Source organism: Malus domestica, chromosome 10 (assembly GCF_042453785.1).
Source record: "Malus domestica chromosome 10, GDT2T_hap1".
Lineage (NCBI taxonomy): Eukaryota > Viridiplantae > Streptophyta > Magnoliopsida > Rosales > Rosaceae > Malus > Malus domestica.
The window spans coordinates 14,255,705-14,273,227 of NC_091670.1; the positions used below are offsets into that span (position 1 = coordinate 14,255,705).

At 36.4% G+C, this 17,523-nt stretch overlaps 1 protein-coding gene and 1 pseudogene across 2 annotated transcripts; both read left to right on the forward strand.

Moving 5' to 3' along the window:
* The first annotated feature begins 2,556 nt into the window (after positions 1-2,556).
* LOC103450800 (uncharacterized) lies at positions 2,557-7,500 on the forward strand. Of its 2 annotated transcripts, XM_070807095.1 has the most exons (7): positions 2,557-2,710; positions 5,907-5,964; positions 6,390-6,455; positions 6,568-6,690; positions 6,771-6,882; positions 6,963-7,055; positions 7,150-7,500. In XM_070807095.1, exons 2-6 carry the CDS (start codon positions 5,950-5,952, stop codon positions 7,007-7,009), a joined length of 363 nt encoding a protein of 120 aa, XP_070663196.1. In that variant the 5' UTR covers positions 2,557-2,710; positions 5,907-5,949; the 3' UTR covers positions 7,010-7,055; positions 7,150-7,500. The 2 variants fall into 2 exon arrangements, 1 of the variants encoding a protein (XP_070663196.1); XR_003776678.2 differs by having other exon boundaries at positions 6,771-7,055.
* An 890-nt stretch (positions 7,501-8,390) lies between these two features.
* LOC103451261 (protein CYPRO4-like) lies at positions 8,391-15,727 on the forward strand (annotated as a pseudogene).
* Positions 15,728-17,523: the final 1,796 nt, after the last annotated feature.

Sequence of the window (17,523 nt, forward strand, 5' to 3'; positions counted from 1 at the left end):
TAGCATTTAAGTCAGAGTCACCTCTAGTGACCTATACGACATATTCATATCTCATCACATATCTCATCAATCATGGCTAGCATGCAAGTCGGAGTCACCTCTAGTGACCTATACGACATATTCATATCTCATCACATATCTCATCAACCATGGCTAGCATATAAGACAGAGTCACCTCTAGTGACCTATACGACATATTGATATCTCATAACATATCTCATCAATCATGGCTAGCATATAAGTCGAAGTCACCTCTAGTGACCTATACGACATATTCATATCTCATCACATATCTCATCAATACATATCTCATCAATCATGGCTAGCATATAAGTTGGAGTCACCTCTAGTGACCTATACGACATATTCATATCTCATCACATATCTCATCAATCATGGCTAGCATATAAGTCGGAGTCACCTCTAGTGACCTATACGACATATTCATATCTCATCACATATCTCATCAATCATGGCTAATACCGTATAACCACTAAAACATAAGGTCAAATCTTATACTCTTTCCACCAATGTCCCTCAAACTACTCAATTTCCCAAACTAGACTATTGTCTCGATTATTCATTCTCATTTATTATATGGCTGCATCTAACGTCTTGTTAGACTGCCTACGTACCCTAAACAGGGATCAAGCCATTCGTAGTTCGTATTAGTATTTCAAAATATTCACAGTAATCATGTGCAATAATTAATTTATAAACGTTTGTGGAATTGTCAATCATATATATATATATATATATATATATATATATATGTATATGTATATAATATACGATAGAAAGGAAAAGACTCACTCACCTGGAGTCCACGCTATGATTGTCTAGCATGCACATCGAGGCGTCCCAAATGATCGGCGCCTATGACCAATTATCAAACCATGTCTTAGAATTCTCGTCGATACAATACATAACTTACATCGCACATGAGTCTATATAATTCGGTCCAGAAGATCTACAAATCAAATCTCTGATCCGTAACTTCCAAGGATCCACATTATACTTCCAAAATAACATACTAAAGTTTCGGAACAATCCAACGTTTGGATCTCCGCCAATTGCCAAAACCAAGTGGCGGTTAACATTTTATTTTACAAACTTACAAATTCAATTTGAGAAAATCCGTACGTCGGATTCCCAATCCTTAAGTTCCTATATTCTTCAAATATTATGAATAATAACCTATTAAAATTTGATGACAATCCAACAGTTGGATCGTCGATTCAGATAATGGCCTATTAACGTATCTTGTAGAATTTTGGTTCCAACAATCAATCTACGTCATTCAATTCTCAAAACAGAATTTAAGGCATCAAATATAGCCTAAAAATAGCATTGGCGGCCCTTTTACCACGCGCCGCCGTGGGTGGTAGTTGGCCGCCCCAACTCGTCGGAAAAATCAACTATCATTAAAAATTACCAAAATTTGCAAATTTGAAGATCTCAATGAGTAGAACAACTTTCATACATCTGACCAAGGCCAATTTGGCCTGGAAAGGCTCTAATTTCATCAAAATCCGTCGGAAACCCTAGTTTTGGGTGTGATCAATTCGTCCTCTACTCAACTCCGCCGCTCCAACCAACAATTGGGCATTGTTTCTAGGCTCAAGGGAAGTGTATAGGTAGTGGTAATTGGAAGAAATTGTTTCAGAAATGGTAGATTTGGAGCAAAGACCTCACGGCACCCGCGTGGGTGTTCTTCGCGAAATCACAACAAAATTCGTTGATTTTTGGGTTGAATTGGATGCTGGGATATCTTGAGGGTGTTTGAGGGTGATGGGAGGTTGGAGAAAAATGGAAATTTGGATGGAAAACCATCGGGAAAACACCCTATAGAACCAGGTCTTCGCGCGGGTTAGAAGGACCCGACTGCTCCCCTCCTTTTCCTTCTCCCTCCTTTCCCTCCTTACCTTCTTCTGGTTGGTCGTCCTCTCCTTCTCTCTTTTCTTGATTCGCCATCTCTTCCTTCTTCCAGATTCGGCAGCTTTGCCCAATCCTGTTTGCCCTCTATTCTTCCTCCCCGGCTTTCTTCTTTTCTTTTCCCATATTCTAACAATACTCCTCAAAAAAAAAAAAAAAAAAAAACTTATATCAATAGATACATAAAAGAATAAATATTAACTAAAACCAAAATACTTCTTGGGTTTACAGTTCCGTAAAACTTTAACCGTAACTCCAAATCCTCTTCTACCTGTGCCTACGCATCCGTAAGATCGAGCTCTATCCGAATATGTCAATAAACATGACAAAATATACGAGAGTTACACACGTCCTCGAAAAATCACGCTTTGCCCATAGGGCATTTCCATCCTTTCATGTATTAAAATTATAAAAACCATAATTTTTAAGGATGGGTTGTTACATTACACATCATTTGGTTTACAAATTTATTTTCTGAAACGTTTGCCAAAGTATTTTTCTTCTCGGAGAAATTGACAAATGGGCGCCAACACAAATAAAGAAATGTTTGACCAGGTCAATAATATTTTTGTTTACATTATTAAATCAGATTAGTGGATTATTGACAACAAAGCACCTGTAGCTCAGTGGATAGAGTGTCTATTTCCTAAGCAGAAAGTCGAAGGTCGACCCTTTCCTTGCGCGCATTCACAATATGGTGTTCGCTTTTTTGTAGTTTTCTGGTGCCCCTAAAACCCTAGGCAGTGGCAGAGCGACAGCCGAGAAATAATCACCTGCCAGTAGCCAACCCATGCGCTGCTTTCCTTTTTGTTGCTAATTCTCTATTTCATTATTTATTCAATTCCATAAACAACTGTAAGCTTCAATTGTTTTGTTGCAGAATTGCAGTTAGGCCTGGCAATTCCTGACACGACCCGATAACCCGACACGACACGACACGAAATTAACAGGTGTTCGGGTCGACACGATAACGAAACGGGTCGTTATCGGGTAACCCGACAAGCACCTGTTAAGATAACAGGTTTGTTCGGGTATACACGTGGGTAACACGATACACGATAAGCAGAATATTAATTTAATAATTTATAACCCTAAAAAAATACTATAATAATTATATATATATTAATTTAACAATTTTATACCCCTAAAAACTATAATAATTATATATATATATATATATATATATTAAATTAACTATAATAATTATAATAATTATATATATATATATATATATTAAATTTTATACCCCTAAAAACTATAATAATTATACATACAAAATAAATAGATTTAAATCTACTTAATAAATAAATATATATATATATATATACACACACACACCATTGAACTTCATGGGATACGAATTATACGAAACTAATTTCAACGATCCAACCGTCAAACATGTTTGTATATACTTCGAGATCGCATACGCCAAAAATTGCAAAAAAAAAACATTCAGAGAGCAAGTAACGGGACAAAACTTTTTGATGGTTATAAACGAAAAATCATGATTTAACGGTCATTTTAACTCCGATTTTGATGATTTTTTACAACCACACTCCTTGACCCTATATGAATACAATGATTGAATTCGATCTTCAATATAAAATATTTACACTAGTGGTATGTTATACTTAATAAAAGTATGAATAAACTCTTAAGTATTAGTGAATCTATTGTTTTGATGGGATACTCATTCTACGAAACTAGTTTCAATGATCCAACCGTCAAACATGTTTGTATATACTTCGAGATCGCATACGCCAAAAATTGCAAAAAACAAACATTCAGAGATCAAGTAATGGGACAAAAGTTTTCGACGGTTATAAACGAAAAATCACGATTTAACGGTTATTTTAACTCCGATTTTGATGATTTTTTACAACTACACTCCTTGACCCTATATGAATACAAGTAATGAATTCGATCTTCAATTTAAAATATTTACACTAGTGGATACCACAAAATCTTATGTTATACTTGATAAAAGTATGAATAAACTATTAAGTATTAGTGAATCTATTGTTTTGATGGGATACTCATTCTACGAAACTAGTTTCAAAGATCCAACCGTCAAACATGTTTGTATATAATTCGAGATCGCATACGTCAAAAATTACAAAAAACAAACATTCAGAGATCAATTAACGGGACAAAACTTTTCGACGGTTATAAAAAGAAAAATCACGATTTAACGGTCATTTTAACTCTGATTTTGATGATTTTTTACAGCTACTCTCCTTGACCTTATATGAATACAATGATTGAATTCAATCTTCAATTTAAAATATTTACACTAGTGGAAACCACAAAATCTTATATTATACTTAGTAAAAGTATGAATAAACTATTACGTATTAGTGAATCTATTGTTTTGATGGGATACTCATTCTACGAAACTAGTTTCAAAGATCCAACCGTCAAACATGTTTATATATACTTCAAGATCGCATACGTCAAAAATTACAAAAAACAAACATTCAGAGAGCACGTAACGGGATAAAACTTTTCGACGGTTATAAACGAAAAATCACGATTTAACGGTCATTTTAACTCCGATTTTGATATTTTTTTACAACCACACTCCTTGACCCTATATGAATACAATGATTGAATTCGATCTTCAATTTAAAATATTTACACTAGTGGATACCACAAAATCTTATACTATACTTAATAAAAGTATGAATAAACTATTAAGTATTAGTGAATCTATTGTTTTGATGGGATACTCATTCTACGAAACTAGTTTCAATGATCCAACCGTCAAACATGTTTATATATACTTTGAGATTGCATACGCCAAAAATTGCAAAAAAAAAACATTCAGAGATCAAGTAACGGGACAAAACTTTTCGACGGTTATAAACGAAAAATCACGATTTAACGGTCATTTTAACTCCGATTTTGATGATGTTTTACAACTACACTCCTTGACCCTATATGAATACAATGATTGAATTCGATCTTCAATTTAAAATATTTACACTAGTGGAAACCACAAAATCTTATGTTATACTTAATAAAAGTATGAATAAACTCTTAAGTATTAGTGAATCTATTGTTTTGATGGGATACTCATCCTACGAAACTAGTTTCAATGATCCAACCATCAAACATGTTTGTATATATTTCGAGATCGCATACACCAAAAATTGCAAAAAACAAATATTCAGAGAGCACGTAACGGGACAAAACTTTTCGACGGTTATAAACGAAAAATCACGATTTAACGGTTAATTTAACTCTGATTTTGATGATTTTTTACAACTACACTCCTTGACCTTATATGAATACAATGATTAAATTCGATCTTCAATTTAAAATATTTACACTAGTGGATACCACAAAATCTTATGTTTATACTTAATAAAAGTATGGTATAGTACTATTGTTTTATTTTTTTTCATAATTATTTTGGTAAACTTCTCATAATTTGAATGATTTTTAATGTTTGGTTTTTCTATGCTTAGTTTATGCAGAAGATAGTTATGACGTGGAAAACCTTACTGAAAACATCATCAATATAACTCTTGAAGGCAATAGATCAAGCCAAAGTTCCAATCCAATTTCATGATGATCGATGTAAATCGAGGATTTTGTAAATTGAGGCTTAAACTTTTGAGAAAGATTTCACAACCTTGAAAACAAAAACTGTTTCATTTTGCATATCCTTACACATTTAAAATTTGTAATAGATTAGTAGTGTATGTATTATTTTTTTATTAGGCTCTTATTTTCGAGTGTAGATGTAGTACTTAAACGACAAATGTGTTTTAATATTTTGAAGTAATATTTATGTGGCAATGTGTGGTATGTTCAAATTTAAGAAAAAAAATATATTTTTCTTAACGGGTCATAACGGGTCGGGTCACTTCCTGTTAAGGACCCGTTAAGATAACGGGTGTGACACGACACGACCCGTTAAGATAACAGGTGTTACACGAACACGACTGACACGATCCGTTTGCCAGGCCTAATTGCAGTGCAGAAAGTCCGGAGCTTGAAGACGCAACAATGAAGGACTTTCAGGTAAATGGGAACACCCTCTCTCTTGCTCTCTTCACTCAAGTCACCAACTCCAAGTACTCTCTCTCTCTCTCTCTCTCTCTCTCTCTCTCTCTAAACTAGCTTAACTGGGTAGTGCTCTCTCATGCAAAATTCTCCAACCCCAATTTTGTTCCCCTGGATTTTCCCACCAAAACCTGTCAAACTTTAGAGTAAAATTGGGCTTTCGTTATCCAATTCCATTAGGAAAGATTGTTTCTTTTTCGGAATCAGTGACGGTTAATTAGTGAAATGTTAATCTGATTTCATTCCCAGAAGAACATAATAATGAAAGATGTATTAATTTCTAACAGAATTGAAAGTGAACTCAGCAATTTGAACTGAATTTCGTTATGTGATATCAAATTATCGACGCTATGTGAGTGCCTAATAGAGTGATTATCTTGCAGGGACTGCTTGATTTGATGCAATCAAGGACACTAAACGCAGAAGTCGCATTCCTGAATGCTTCGCTTGTATAATTCTGTGTTCTTTAACCGTTGCTTGTTTTTTTCCTTCGATGTTGTGTTCTGCTGACATGCTTATCGCTGCATTTCGCTAATGCTACCTTTGTTCACTTGGAATCAGATCCCAGATGTTTTCCCTTTACTTGCAGCTGCACATAAGACTCTTGTATCCAAGTCCCGAGAGTCACTGACAACACGCACTCTTCATTCTGAGCTTGTTTACAATTACTCAGGATCCAAGCATGTAAGTTTCTACCAATTAACCAATGTGCGCAATTATCTATTGCTGCGAAGATGTAACCCCTAGCTTTGATTGTTGCTTAGATCACAGAGTCCTTGAAAAGATGTGGGATTTCTGAAAGCTCAACCTATGTGCTTGCCGCTCGTTTCAATGCTTCTTTTGATGAGATAAGATCACTGTCTCATGAAATGCCTGGTAGATCAAGCGTTACATTGCTTCAGTATATCCGAAAATTGTTAGCACTTTCGACTTTAATCATGTTCATGTTATAAAAGATAGAACAAAAAGCAGTAGAGAAACTTGTCAATGGGAAAGAGATTGACTTGGAGGAGTTAGCAGGGAGAGCAGATCAAGCCCAAATACAAAAGGTATACATGTATATTGATCTCATTTTATAGTGGCAATGAGTTCTCTTGTGATGGCGTTTCTAGTTAGTGATCAAAAAGTTTTTTTTTTCCCCAGCACTATAAGATAACAAGTGTGGAGCTAGGAATATCGTCACTTGATGATGCTATTACATGCCGGATTGCTTCTCGTGATGCCTTGTGAGAAGAGCAGGTTGAAACTTGTTTATGTTCTACCCTTTCCCCCTAGTTTTCTTGTGCCCAACTACTTTGATAGATTATATCTCTGTCTAGAATGAGGTTGATGTTCTGGGAATTGAGGTCCGAACTGCAAAGCTATGTTTGTAAGGTGGTGTAGGAAACAGAAACAATGTAGCTTATTATTTCTGTTTGGGCAAATTCAACTGCCTGTTTTAATATGTAGATTACTTATAGGCAAAGCCAAAATTTGAAAGACGTGATTATGCAACTGATGGCTCCATTGTGCCGTTTCTACTTGAAAAGAGTCGATAAGATTCGTTATCACAAGCCTCTCATGATTTGGTCTAGGCTTGTTCAGTTCCCAAAATCCTTCCAAGAACGAGTTCTATTCTACAGATGGCAGTTATAGCTCGACGGACTGCTAATTATAAGATGCAAAGCTAATCTCCCCCAAATGTCAGCAATTAGTCCATCTGTGTTCTTTGTTATGTAGCTAGTGAAACTTGTGGTTTCCTGATTTTCATGTGCCCTATACACTGAAAGGTATGATGTCTTCTTACTCAATACTCTGCACTTTTTACTCATTCATTTACTTTGCTAATCATGGAAATCAAACTTCGAAACAATCATTCGGTGTCGAGAAATTAGATTGGATAACTCGCTAGATTTATTACGTAAGTGAACAAGTTGATGCCAAGTTCAAACTTTTATCAAAGTTGCCGATTAGAGAAATTAGTCATAAAGGAAATTATCTCCTTCCAATCCCTACAGAAAACGGATGGCCACACTTCCAAGTTTATGATTCTTTATCATAATAGTAGCGCATTACAATACATTTTCTCACCATTTAAAGAGGTGCCCACGTCTGTTTTTGGCAAACAAATAATACATAGAGATATTTAGTGATGTGTTTACTTGTTTGAAATGAGTATTTTAACAATTTTGGGTTCTAAACCATATTGAACAGAAAAGAATGGCAAGGGGTGAACATTGGAGTTGTGCCCTAAAAGTCAATTTCGTAAGTTTGAATATTATGTAACGATTTCATATTAATTAATAGTAGGAAGAGATGGAAATCATGGTGGTAGCTTTGTCAGCTTCACCAATTGAAACATTCACAGCCTCTTCAATGGTAACTTTAAGATTTTTGGTGGTGAGATGAAGCTTCACATCTTGAACCCAGTTCAGGTGGTTTCTTCCGGATACTTCCAGAGCGGTAAAGTTGAGTTTATTCAAGTTCAACATGTCCCTGCAATGGAGAGAGCAAGAATGTGGTTAGTCATATGGAAAATATAAAAAAAGGCATAGACATACTTTTACAACATTCGGGGTTATGTGGACACATATTGTCTTAATTTTAACATGAAAATTTCAGGTTTCCTGGTATATATTTTGAATTGAAAACTTTGGGGTTTCAAAGGAACTAAATTCAAAACTACACGCTCGAGTTTAGCATGAACTTCCGGTTCATAAAAGGGGCACATGCAAGAACACATAATACAATATACAACTAAAGTGTAGTGAGTTTGGGGTTTGCTTCAGGAACCCAAGTGTGAGTAGCTTTGAGACTGCGAAAGGATGCCAACGGTTCAAAGAAAAGAAATAAAATATTGAATCATTAATGCCAAAAAATGGACTTTAGGCCAATAATTTTGAATTTTTGTCAAATTAATGGACTATTAGTCACTTAAATTAATTGAATAGATCGAGACCATTTAGGGTCAATTGTGGAAGCAAATAATGATAACGTTTGTGTAATATTAGCTTTGGTTGGCTTCAGGTCAAGCACTTGTGAAAATATAGCCTAGGACCCCCCCCCCAAAAAAAAATATTTGGGTGTGGCTAAGAAGTAGGGGGTGTCAAAAATTGGCGCTGGGTCGAAAAAAGGTTGTGGCCTAGCATAGAATTGTTGGTTGCTGGTACACGACCCTGCAGCAAAGTTGCAAGCCTTGGATTGGGCTTGGGGTAGGCTGCAAAGCAATCCAGCTTGCAGGTGCAAGCTTTAGGCTTGAGGGTCTAAGGGAAAAATAGCCCTAAGTATTAGGCTTGCTGGAGGGGTGGGCAGAGGTGCGAGAAGCCCAATGATAGCTGGCTTTTGGAAGGCAGTGCGAGGCGCGGGCTGAGGCTACACACTGTGTACGAAAGGCCCAGACACTCATGCCTGCATCATGAGGAATGTTTTCATGCATCATAGTAGTTGAAAATATCAAACATAGATTTTAGGTGAACCTGATTGGCAGAAAACAAAATTGAGCCTTTGAATTTGTAGAAGAACTTATCCACGAACCTTAAGTTCCTTAACGTCAGTTTCCTTGGCGTTAAGCTAGAGCGTGTTGATAACGTGTTGTTGTAGGTGTGGAGCCTAAAATAAACTCAAAAATCCTAGAGGTGACACATGGACTTTTGTTCAAGAAAGACAAGATTGCCCTCATTAAATGGGTGGGCTTCTCAAATACTCTCACACGCAGCTTAGCACCTTTGAAGGTCCAAGCAGCTGAATACGACTGTCATTGCTCACCTGCCCATGACAAGGAAAACTCAAGGCATTAAAGATAAGGTTTAATTACCAAATCCTATCTTTAATTCATTCCCAATTGAAAATTGACTCCGTTCAAGTAAGTAATCCCTACTTAAATCAATTAGGGATATTTACACTATTATCTCAAGATATTATTTCCTATTTAATATCTTGAGAATATTCTTTCCATAAACCTTAGCCAATAGGATGATGCCATGTGTAGGGTAAAACCCTAACACCATGGTCGGCCCCTCCTCCTATAAATACCTCCATCTCTACCAAATTTTGGTAAGCTTTTGCTACCCCTAAAAGCCCTAAACACATACTATTTTCGGAGAAACTAACTTAGGCATCAAAGATCTTTGGCTGATAACTCATATATTTCATGCATTTATACCATCCATTTCTAGTCTCTTTCTTATGTTTTTGAGTTAAACGGGTTGCATTTTACCTTATTTTGTGTCAATGTGAAGTTACATGTACTTTAGGATCAATTTGAAGGCAAAAGAAATGAAAACATGTCATTTTTGGGGTTGACCCTTATTCAAAGGTGGAAAGAAGTTTAGTGGCTTGTTTTGAAGCCCAAATAAAGAATCCAAGACAAATCTGGCATGTTAGAAGACCAGGAACAAAATGGGAAAGGAATTGGGATATCTAACCTGATTTGGAGATGCCAAATAAGGCAAAAACGTGCAAAATAAAGGCTAAGTTGCTGGGATCACTTTGGAATATCTTGCAGCCTCATTTAGCATATAAATACTAGGGTTTCAAATCACTTTTACACAAGCCCCCCCTTGGGGTCTCCCAGAGCTTACTCTCTACCCTTTCTTTGGCCTTTCTTTCATAAACAAAACCCTATTTCCCTCCACCATCCACTGCCACCGAAGAAACCATGCAACCGTGCTATTCTTGGAGAAGTTCAACATCAAAATTGCTTCAAGGGGGTTTCTTCTATGAACTTTAGTTTTACTCATGTTGTTCTTGATATTTATATAGTATGTAATCATGTTGTGTAATTAAGCTCATAGCTGGGGATTTCAATGTAACCTTGCAAAACTACTCGTTGTTATTAAGTTAAAGTATTCAAATTACCAATATGTATTCTTGTTTCATTCATTGATTTTATAGTTTAATTTGTTTGTTAATCTTAATGTTTGATCACCATTAGGGTTTCTTACATATTATTTGATCATGGTTATAGCACACATCATGCTTAATGATAGGAGCATATTTATGCGACTTAGTTAGCTTGTTTTCTTGCATTTTCAAAGCGAGTTTGTGTTTATTATAATGTTTTAAGCTATTTTCGTGTGTTTGTAGGTCCTAATGGCAAAGTTGGCAAGAAAGTGCATTTTGGTGTAGTTTTGGGCTGAATTGGATTGCATGCATGTGGACCAAGTTGGATGGACATTCTTTGTGCTTAAATGAGGCTAGGAATGTGCTACAAATCTAGAGAAATTATTTCAAAACTTGGAAGATAAGGAATCAGCAAGAAAGAAGGAACATTATCCAAACCTTATTCAAACTGCCTTATCTTATCCAAACTGTAACTAACCTTATCTTATCCTATCCTATCCTAATCTTTTCCTAACTTAATTCCTGCTGCAAGGGGGAGGTAATTTCTGATTTAAATCACCTAGAAACCTTTCTAGAAGGCCTTATATGTTCCTACATTGGTGTTGCATGTTTTTAGGCCTTGTTCTTCTAGAAATCAGCCACATAACATTGTTTCTAGAATTCCTTACAAAAGCGGCGCCCCAAACCCTTCTAGAAACCCTAAAATCTGCACAAACCCTAGTTCTTTTCCCCCTTGGATTGAGGCCCAAGCCTTTGCCGAAAATCCTAAGCCTTTTCCCATTAGAATTTGTCAAAACCCTAGGCTATAAATATGTGTTTTCAGCCATAAATTTGCACCACCACCCCCCATATAATTCTACACCCCTTTCAGCCGCAAAAACACCACCCACCACACCATAATTCGTTCTACACCACCACCCATTCAGAAATCCATATTTTGCCGCAGAGGAGAAAGGACAAGACCTTGTCGTGGCTTCCATTGGAAAAGGAGGAGTGTGCGCAAGCCTACCTGCATCCTTTGGAGTTTCTAGAGTTCTTTCTTCCCTTGTTTTGTTTCCATGTTTATTTCATATTGCTTTTCAATTGTTATGAACATGTGTAACTAATTTTCTTATTAGTTAGAGGTGAATTCGAAGCCATGGACATATGTTTGATATGAATTGATTACCTTCATTTTTTGTTTCGTAAAACATGAATGTGGTTTACTTATCTGATTGATTGAGAACTTATTTAGGGGTGCACACTTAATTTGCATGCATGAATCTAATGCTAAAGTATAAGGGAGTTTCACTTAGTCGTTATGAACTTATATTTACAAGTAGTGGAGGTTGCTAGTCACAATCGTGTTAGGTAAATCCATGGCAGGAGTATCATGCAGTTCATAGTTACAAATGTCATGTCAATGCTTATGATTTTCATAGAACTTAATGATCTTTGATTGTATCTCTATCATGCTGTTCATATAGGGAACTTGAGAAGAATAATTTGGTTGCCGATGCATATTCCATCCAATTCAATGAACTTAGGAAAATCTGAAAATTAATTTGTGCTTTTCATGATTAATTTGGGGCATTGTCGTTCGTGATTTAAAGAAACAATACTGGAAATCAATTTATGTTGCATATGTTTCATGTGTGGAGAAGAATCCTCTAGCTAGCTTTTCACCCTTGAATTCACCTAAATTCGTTTTTACCTTGCTTTGTTTCTACAAGTTATTTGTTTTAGTTAATTTCGTCCAAGTCAATCCCCCCTTTAATTAAGTGTGTTAGATTAGTTAGAAGAGTGTTTGAATCTGTCCAATTCAGTGTTTTGAGTTAAGTAAGTCTTAAATTCGTCCAAATAACTCTTTAGAGTTAGTTTTGAGTCTTTTTTATTGTTTTGTGCTGTTTTGAGTTAGTTTAGTTTGTTTTGAGTCATATAAGTCTAGTTAAGAATCTTAGAGTCTAGTTTTATGTTTTTAAGTTTAATTTTGTGTTTTTAAGTCAGTTTTTAATAGATTAGCATCCCTAGTTAATCCCCAGTATAAAATGATCCCTACCTTCATCTTTACTACAATTGTCAACAATAGGGTTTAATTTGAGTGTTAGAATATTTCACATCACTTAATCATGGTGGACAAGTCAATGAATGAAGAAACTGCCATGCACACATCCTGCCATGTGATTTCTCTAGTTCTTTGAAGTTTTCTTTTTCTTAATGCATTCTTATTTGGTAATCTAAGTTGAGCATCACAACTAGGTTGCAGATTAGGAGTACTTGATCACAACCACACATCAAATGGATGATCATAAATGAGTAAAACGAACTCTAGTTGCAGATTGGAGAGCTGAATGCGTTTTGATTTAATTTTCATGGACTTGACTTGTAATGGTGAAATCAGTATCCATAGTTCCATTCCTATCGTTTCTGAATTATTCTATTATTCATATTTACATTCTCTTGCATTTTAAGTTACTTTACTCTTCAAATCAAAATCCAAACTCAATTTGTTAGTTTCATTGTTTAGATAGGGTTCACATAAAGCTAGTAATTTGTAGAGGTCTAATCAGTCCCTGTGGTTCGACACCCTTACTTGTGCCATTATACTATCCTTATATTTGCACTAAAAAAAGAACACAACATTGGCCTAACCCCCCACCTTGTGGGCACATGAGACTTAGGTCTTTGATCAAAGGTGTTGATTGTTTTGCAGATTCATTTTCGTCAAGGCAAGAAATGACGAAGATTTCCATCCACAGTAGGCCTATTTAATTGAGGAATTATAGGGCAAGGAGAAGGGGAGTAGTGGCAAGAGAGACGACAAGAGAGAGTTGACGTAATTTTGAGGAATGTTTGATCTCATCTCATTTTGCCTTTATTTATGATGGTGAGAAGGTAAATTCCTTACCCTAATATTTTACAACTTAAATAAGACAATATAAACAAAAAAGATAGTAGAATTCCATAACAATTTCTTAAAATTTTGACAAGAGTTTACACGATCACATTACTAAATAATTAAGACTAGAACACTTCTATCAATTTTTTTTTTACCGCGAGAAGTATTTTCCCACTACACTAAATCACTTCCTTAGCCAAGAAGCAACCACCACATCAAATCAACGCTACACGTGGAAAGAAAAACAAATATAACAGAAGGGCAAAACCAACCCAATTCACAACCCAACTGTGTCATCACTCCTACCATTTCACAACTTTCATACTTCGCATTTCTTAAAATTCTCTGCCAATTGCTTTTATTTCCCAAATTATCCAAAAATTCACTCTTACTCATCTCTCCGCGATCAGTCAGATTTTGAATTTCCAAAAATTCATGGGAACCGCTCAGAGCCATGAGGATCACATCGACGACTATGAGTCGGATGAGGAAGAACATCAATCGAAGGAGGATGACTAATACGACGACGTAAAGGCCGACTACAAGCCATAACAAATTGCTACTTTGAAACCCAAATCCAAAATCCTAAACTCCACTATCGATGACGTCGACGCCAGGCTCAAAGCCCTTAAACTCAAGTACGCCTCTCCTTCCTTCTTCTTTTTAGTTGCCTCCATCGCGCAAGGCTTGAACGCTATCAAGCTTTACCTCCACGTCGGCGGTACCACTCTTAAGGCCAAGTGGATCGTCTCTGAGAAGATTGCCTACTCCTTTTTCAAGACCTCTAATGTTGACGACGACCCTGAATACGACGATGACAAAAAAATAGACCGCGAGGAGGAGTGGTTTCCGAAAGTTGGCTTAAAAGTCCGAGCTAGGGTATCTATCGACTTTGTGTCCAATGGCGTTTGGGCTCTTATTAAATTTTACATCGACGAGCAGTACCAAAGGTTCGTGATGGAGTTTTAGGACTACTTGTTCGAGAATGTGTACAGACTCGAGGCCATGGATGAAAACAATGCCAAGGTTTATGGTAAGGATTTTCTTGGGTAGTTTAAGTTGGAGGCGATTGATGATTCAGCATGGGACTATGAGGATTACAAGAAAAGCCCAAAGTCAGCCACGCTGGGGCGGCCCGGCCACGACTAGATGGAGGAGTTCGAGGAGGCTACCAGTGGAGGTGTCCAGAGCTTAACTCTTTCGCACATTGGACAATAGCTTTTTGGTCAATGAGAATGGTGTTCAAGTCTACCAGAATTTCAACCATAACATTCATGGGAAGGGAGTGTATGGAAATTCGATACTGGAGGTTCGAGTTTGGGGAAATCGACACCAAATAAGGCTTTGTAATGATGGCTAAGATTAATAAGCTACTTATGTGTCCATCAAAGGAAGGTAAGCCTCAATCTAATGGGCTTCAATAGCTTGACATTGAGACGGGCAAGACTGTCTCAGAATGGAAGTTTCAAAAGGATGGAACATATATTACAATGAGAGATATCACTAATGACACTAAAGGGTCATAATTAGATCTTTCAGAATCGACCTTTTTGGGTTTGGATGATAACAAGCTTTGTCAGTGTGATATGCGCGACAGTGCTGGAATGGTTCAGAACATTGCTAATGTGAATTCCCCAGTCCTGTATTGGACCCAATGGCATCAGTTTTCTCGAGGGATCAATTTTCAATAATTTTCTACCAGTAGAGATGGCTCCATTGTTGTTAGGGGCTCTGGAAAGAAAGATAAGGTTATATTCCAAGACCTCCATAAGGCATGCAAAAAATGATTTTCCTGGTCTCAGTCCTCCCATTACGCTTATTGATGTAACTTATGATGGGAAGTTGGTGTTAGGCACCACTAACACGTATTTGGTACTAATTTGCACTCTGTTCACTGAGAAAGATGGAAATACCAAGATTGGATTTAGCAGTTGGTCTGGAAACAAGATACTGACCCCCAGGCTTTTGAAGCTCACCCCTTTGGACTCACATTTGGCTGGCACGGACAATAATCTTCCATAGGAACAGATGCCTCTTGGAAGTCAGAAATCTCCATGGTGGTATCTTCGGGGTTATCCCCTCAAGCAAAATTTGTCTCACTCTTCTTACGACGTGAAAGATATCAGCAATGGCTTGAGGAGAAGTTGGGCAAATGTGGGACCTATAATCTTTGGAACCATAATGGCAACCCATACCAAGATCAGTAGAATCTTGATTGGTTTGAGCTTTGCCTTTATTCTTGAAGATTAATGATTGGTCTGTAGTGTGATTTCTCAACCCTTTGGGCCTTTATTTACAATGATAAGGAAGAGAAATCTTGCTCTCCAAGTAATATAAGTACAACAAAGAAAGATCTAAGAAATCTCACATAATCCGACACATAATCTACTAAGGTTTACACAATCACACTCCTAACGAAGTTAGAACTACAACAACCTTAAATTTAATGAACGTTATTAAATAACCACGTATTGACTAAAATGTGAGAGAATATTTTTCTTTCATAGATGGCGAGGTGGATGTGGTATAATTATGTGTGGAATTTTCTACCTTGTTGTAGACCCATAAGTGTGGCTTGGCCCACTTCACGCCTCTGCTTAGAGTAGAATATTGTGAGATATGTAATTAAAAAAATAGTGAGCTAAGAGCATTTGTAAAGAAAGAGTCAAAAAGTCCACATCAACAATAATGGTAAAAAAAAACAGCATTAGTGTTTTGCAACTGAAATGCCAATTCCTATGTGGCATGATATGAATTGATAGCAAAGATAGTTGTTGTCAAATTTGACAGTAACTTCAAATCTATTTTTGGTTTTAAAGATATTTATTACAATTATGAAAAGTAAATAATAGTCTAAAGTGGAGAATAAAATAATAAAAAAATCAGAGGCTGCATAAGCTTTAAAATTTAAAATTTGACATCTCTTTAGAGATGGTCTAAGAGCATCTTTGTCACACCCCGGACCCCGTGTCAGTGGAAAAATTAACCCCATGCCCGACGTGTGAGTAAAAGTAAAAAAAATAATGAAAAACAAACTTCTCTTATTCCAATAATCCAGAAAAACTTACAAGTGTACAAAAATAAATAAAACCCATACATTCCTCGCCTAACACAACCTCAGCTCATTTAGCACCTCTCTTGCCAAATAACTCATTTGTAAAATAAAAGGGTGAGGGGTGAGCAACAACCACCGTTGCCCAGAGTAGAATTGTATTATGCCAGTTAAGGAGCGCCATTTTACACACGCTAGAAAATATGATAATAAAATCAAAGATTTAGCCACACAATTCCATATCACATCATCCTTTTACTTGTTCATTACATCCTTCATCAAATGTAACTTACCATGTGACCCCTAATGGCCATTCTACCCTATTGTTGTACAATTTACATTTATCCCTTGGATTAATGCAACACTAAAGTTGACATGCTCCATGAAAGATATCAATGAACCTGTGAATAGCATCATTGTTTGAACATGTGACAATGAGATCATCAACGTATACCAAAACATATAGTAGGTATGTAGATGAGTGGTAAACAAACAAAGATGCATCCGATTTGCTATGGAAAAAGCCTTGAGTGTGCAGGAATGGGGCTAAAAACTGAAACCAATCGCGGGGTGCTTGTTTGAGGCCATAATGAGCCTTGTGAAGGTGACAAACATACTAAGAGTGTTTGGAATCAACAAAGCCAGGCGGTTGTTTCATATAAACTTTCTCGTGAAGAATTCCATTCAGGAAAGCATTCTGGACGTCAAGTTACTGCAATGGCCAATTTTTTGAAACCACTAAGGCAAGAATGGTAGGATAGTACCT

Bases quoted from the DNA above. Each gene is read 5' to 3' on its own strand.
- LOC103450800 (XM_070807095.1), top strand. The intron at 6,456-6,567 runs GTATAATTCTGT...ACTTGGAATCAG, and splicing joins CATTCCTGAATGCTTCGCTT to ATCCCAGATGTTTTCCCTTT. The intron at 6,691-6,770 runs GTAAGTTTCTAC...ATTGTTGCTTAG, and splicing joins ATTACTCAGGATCCAAGCAT to ATCACAGAGTCCTTGAAAAG.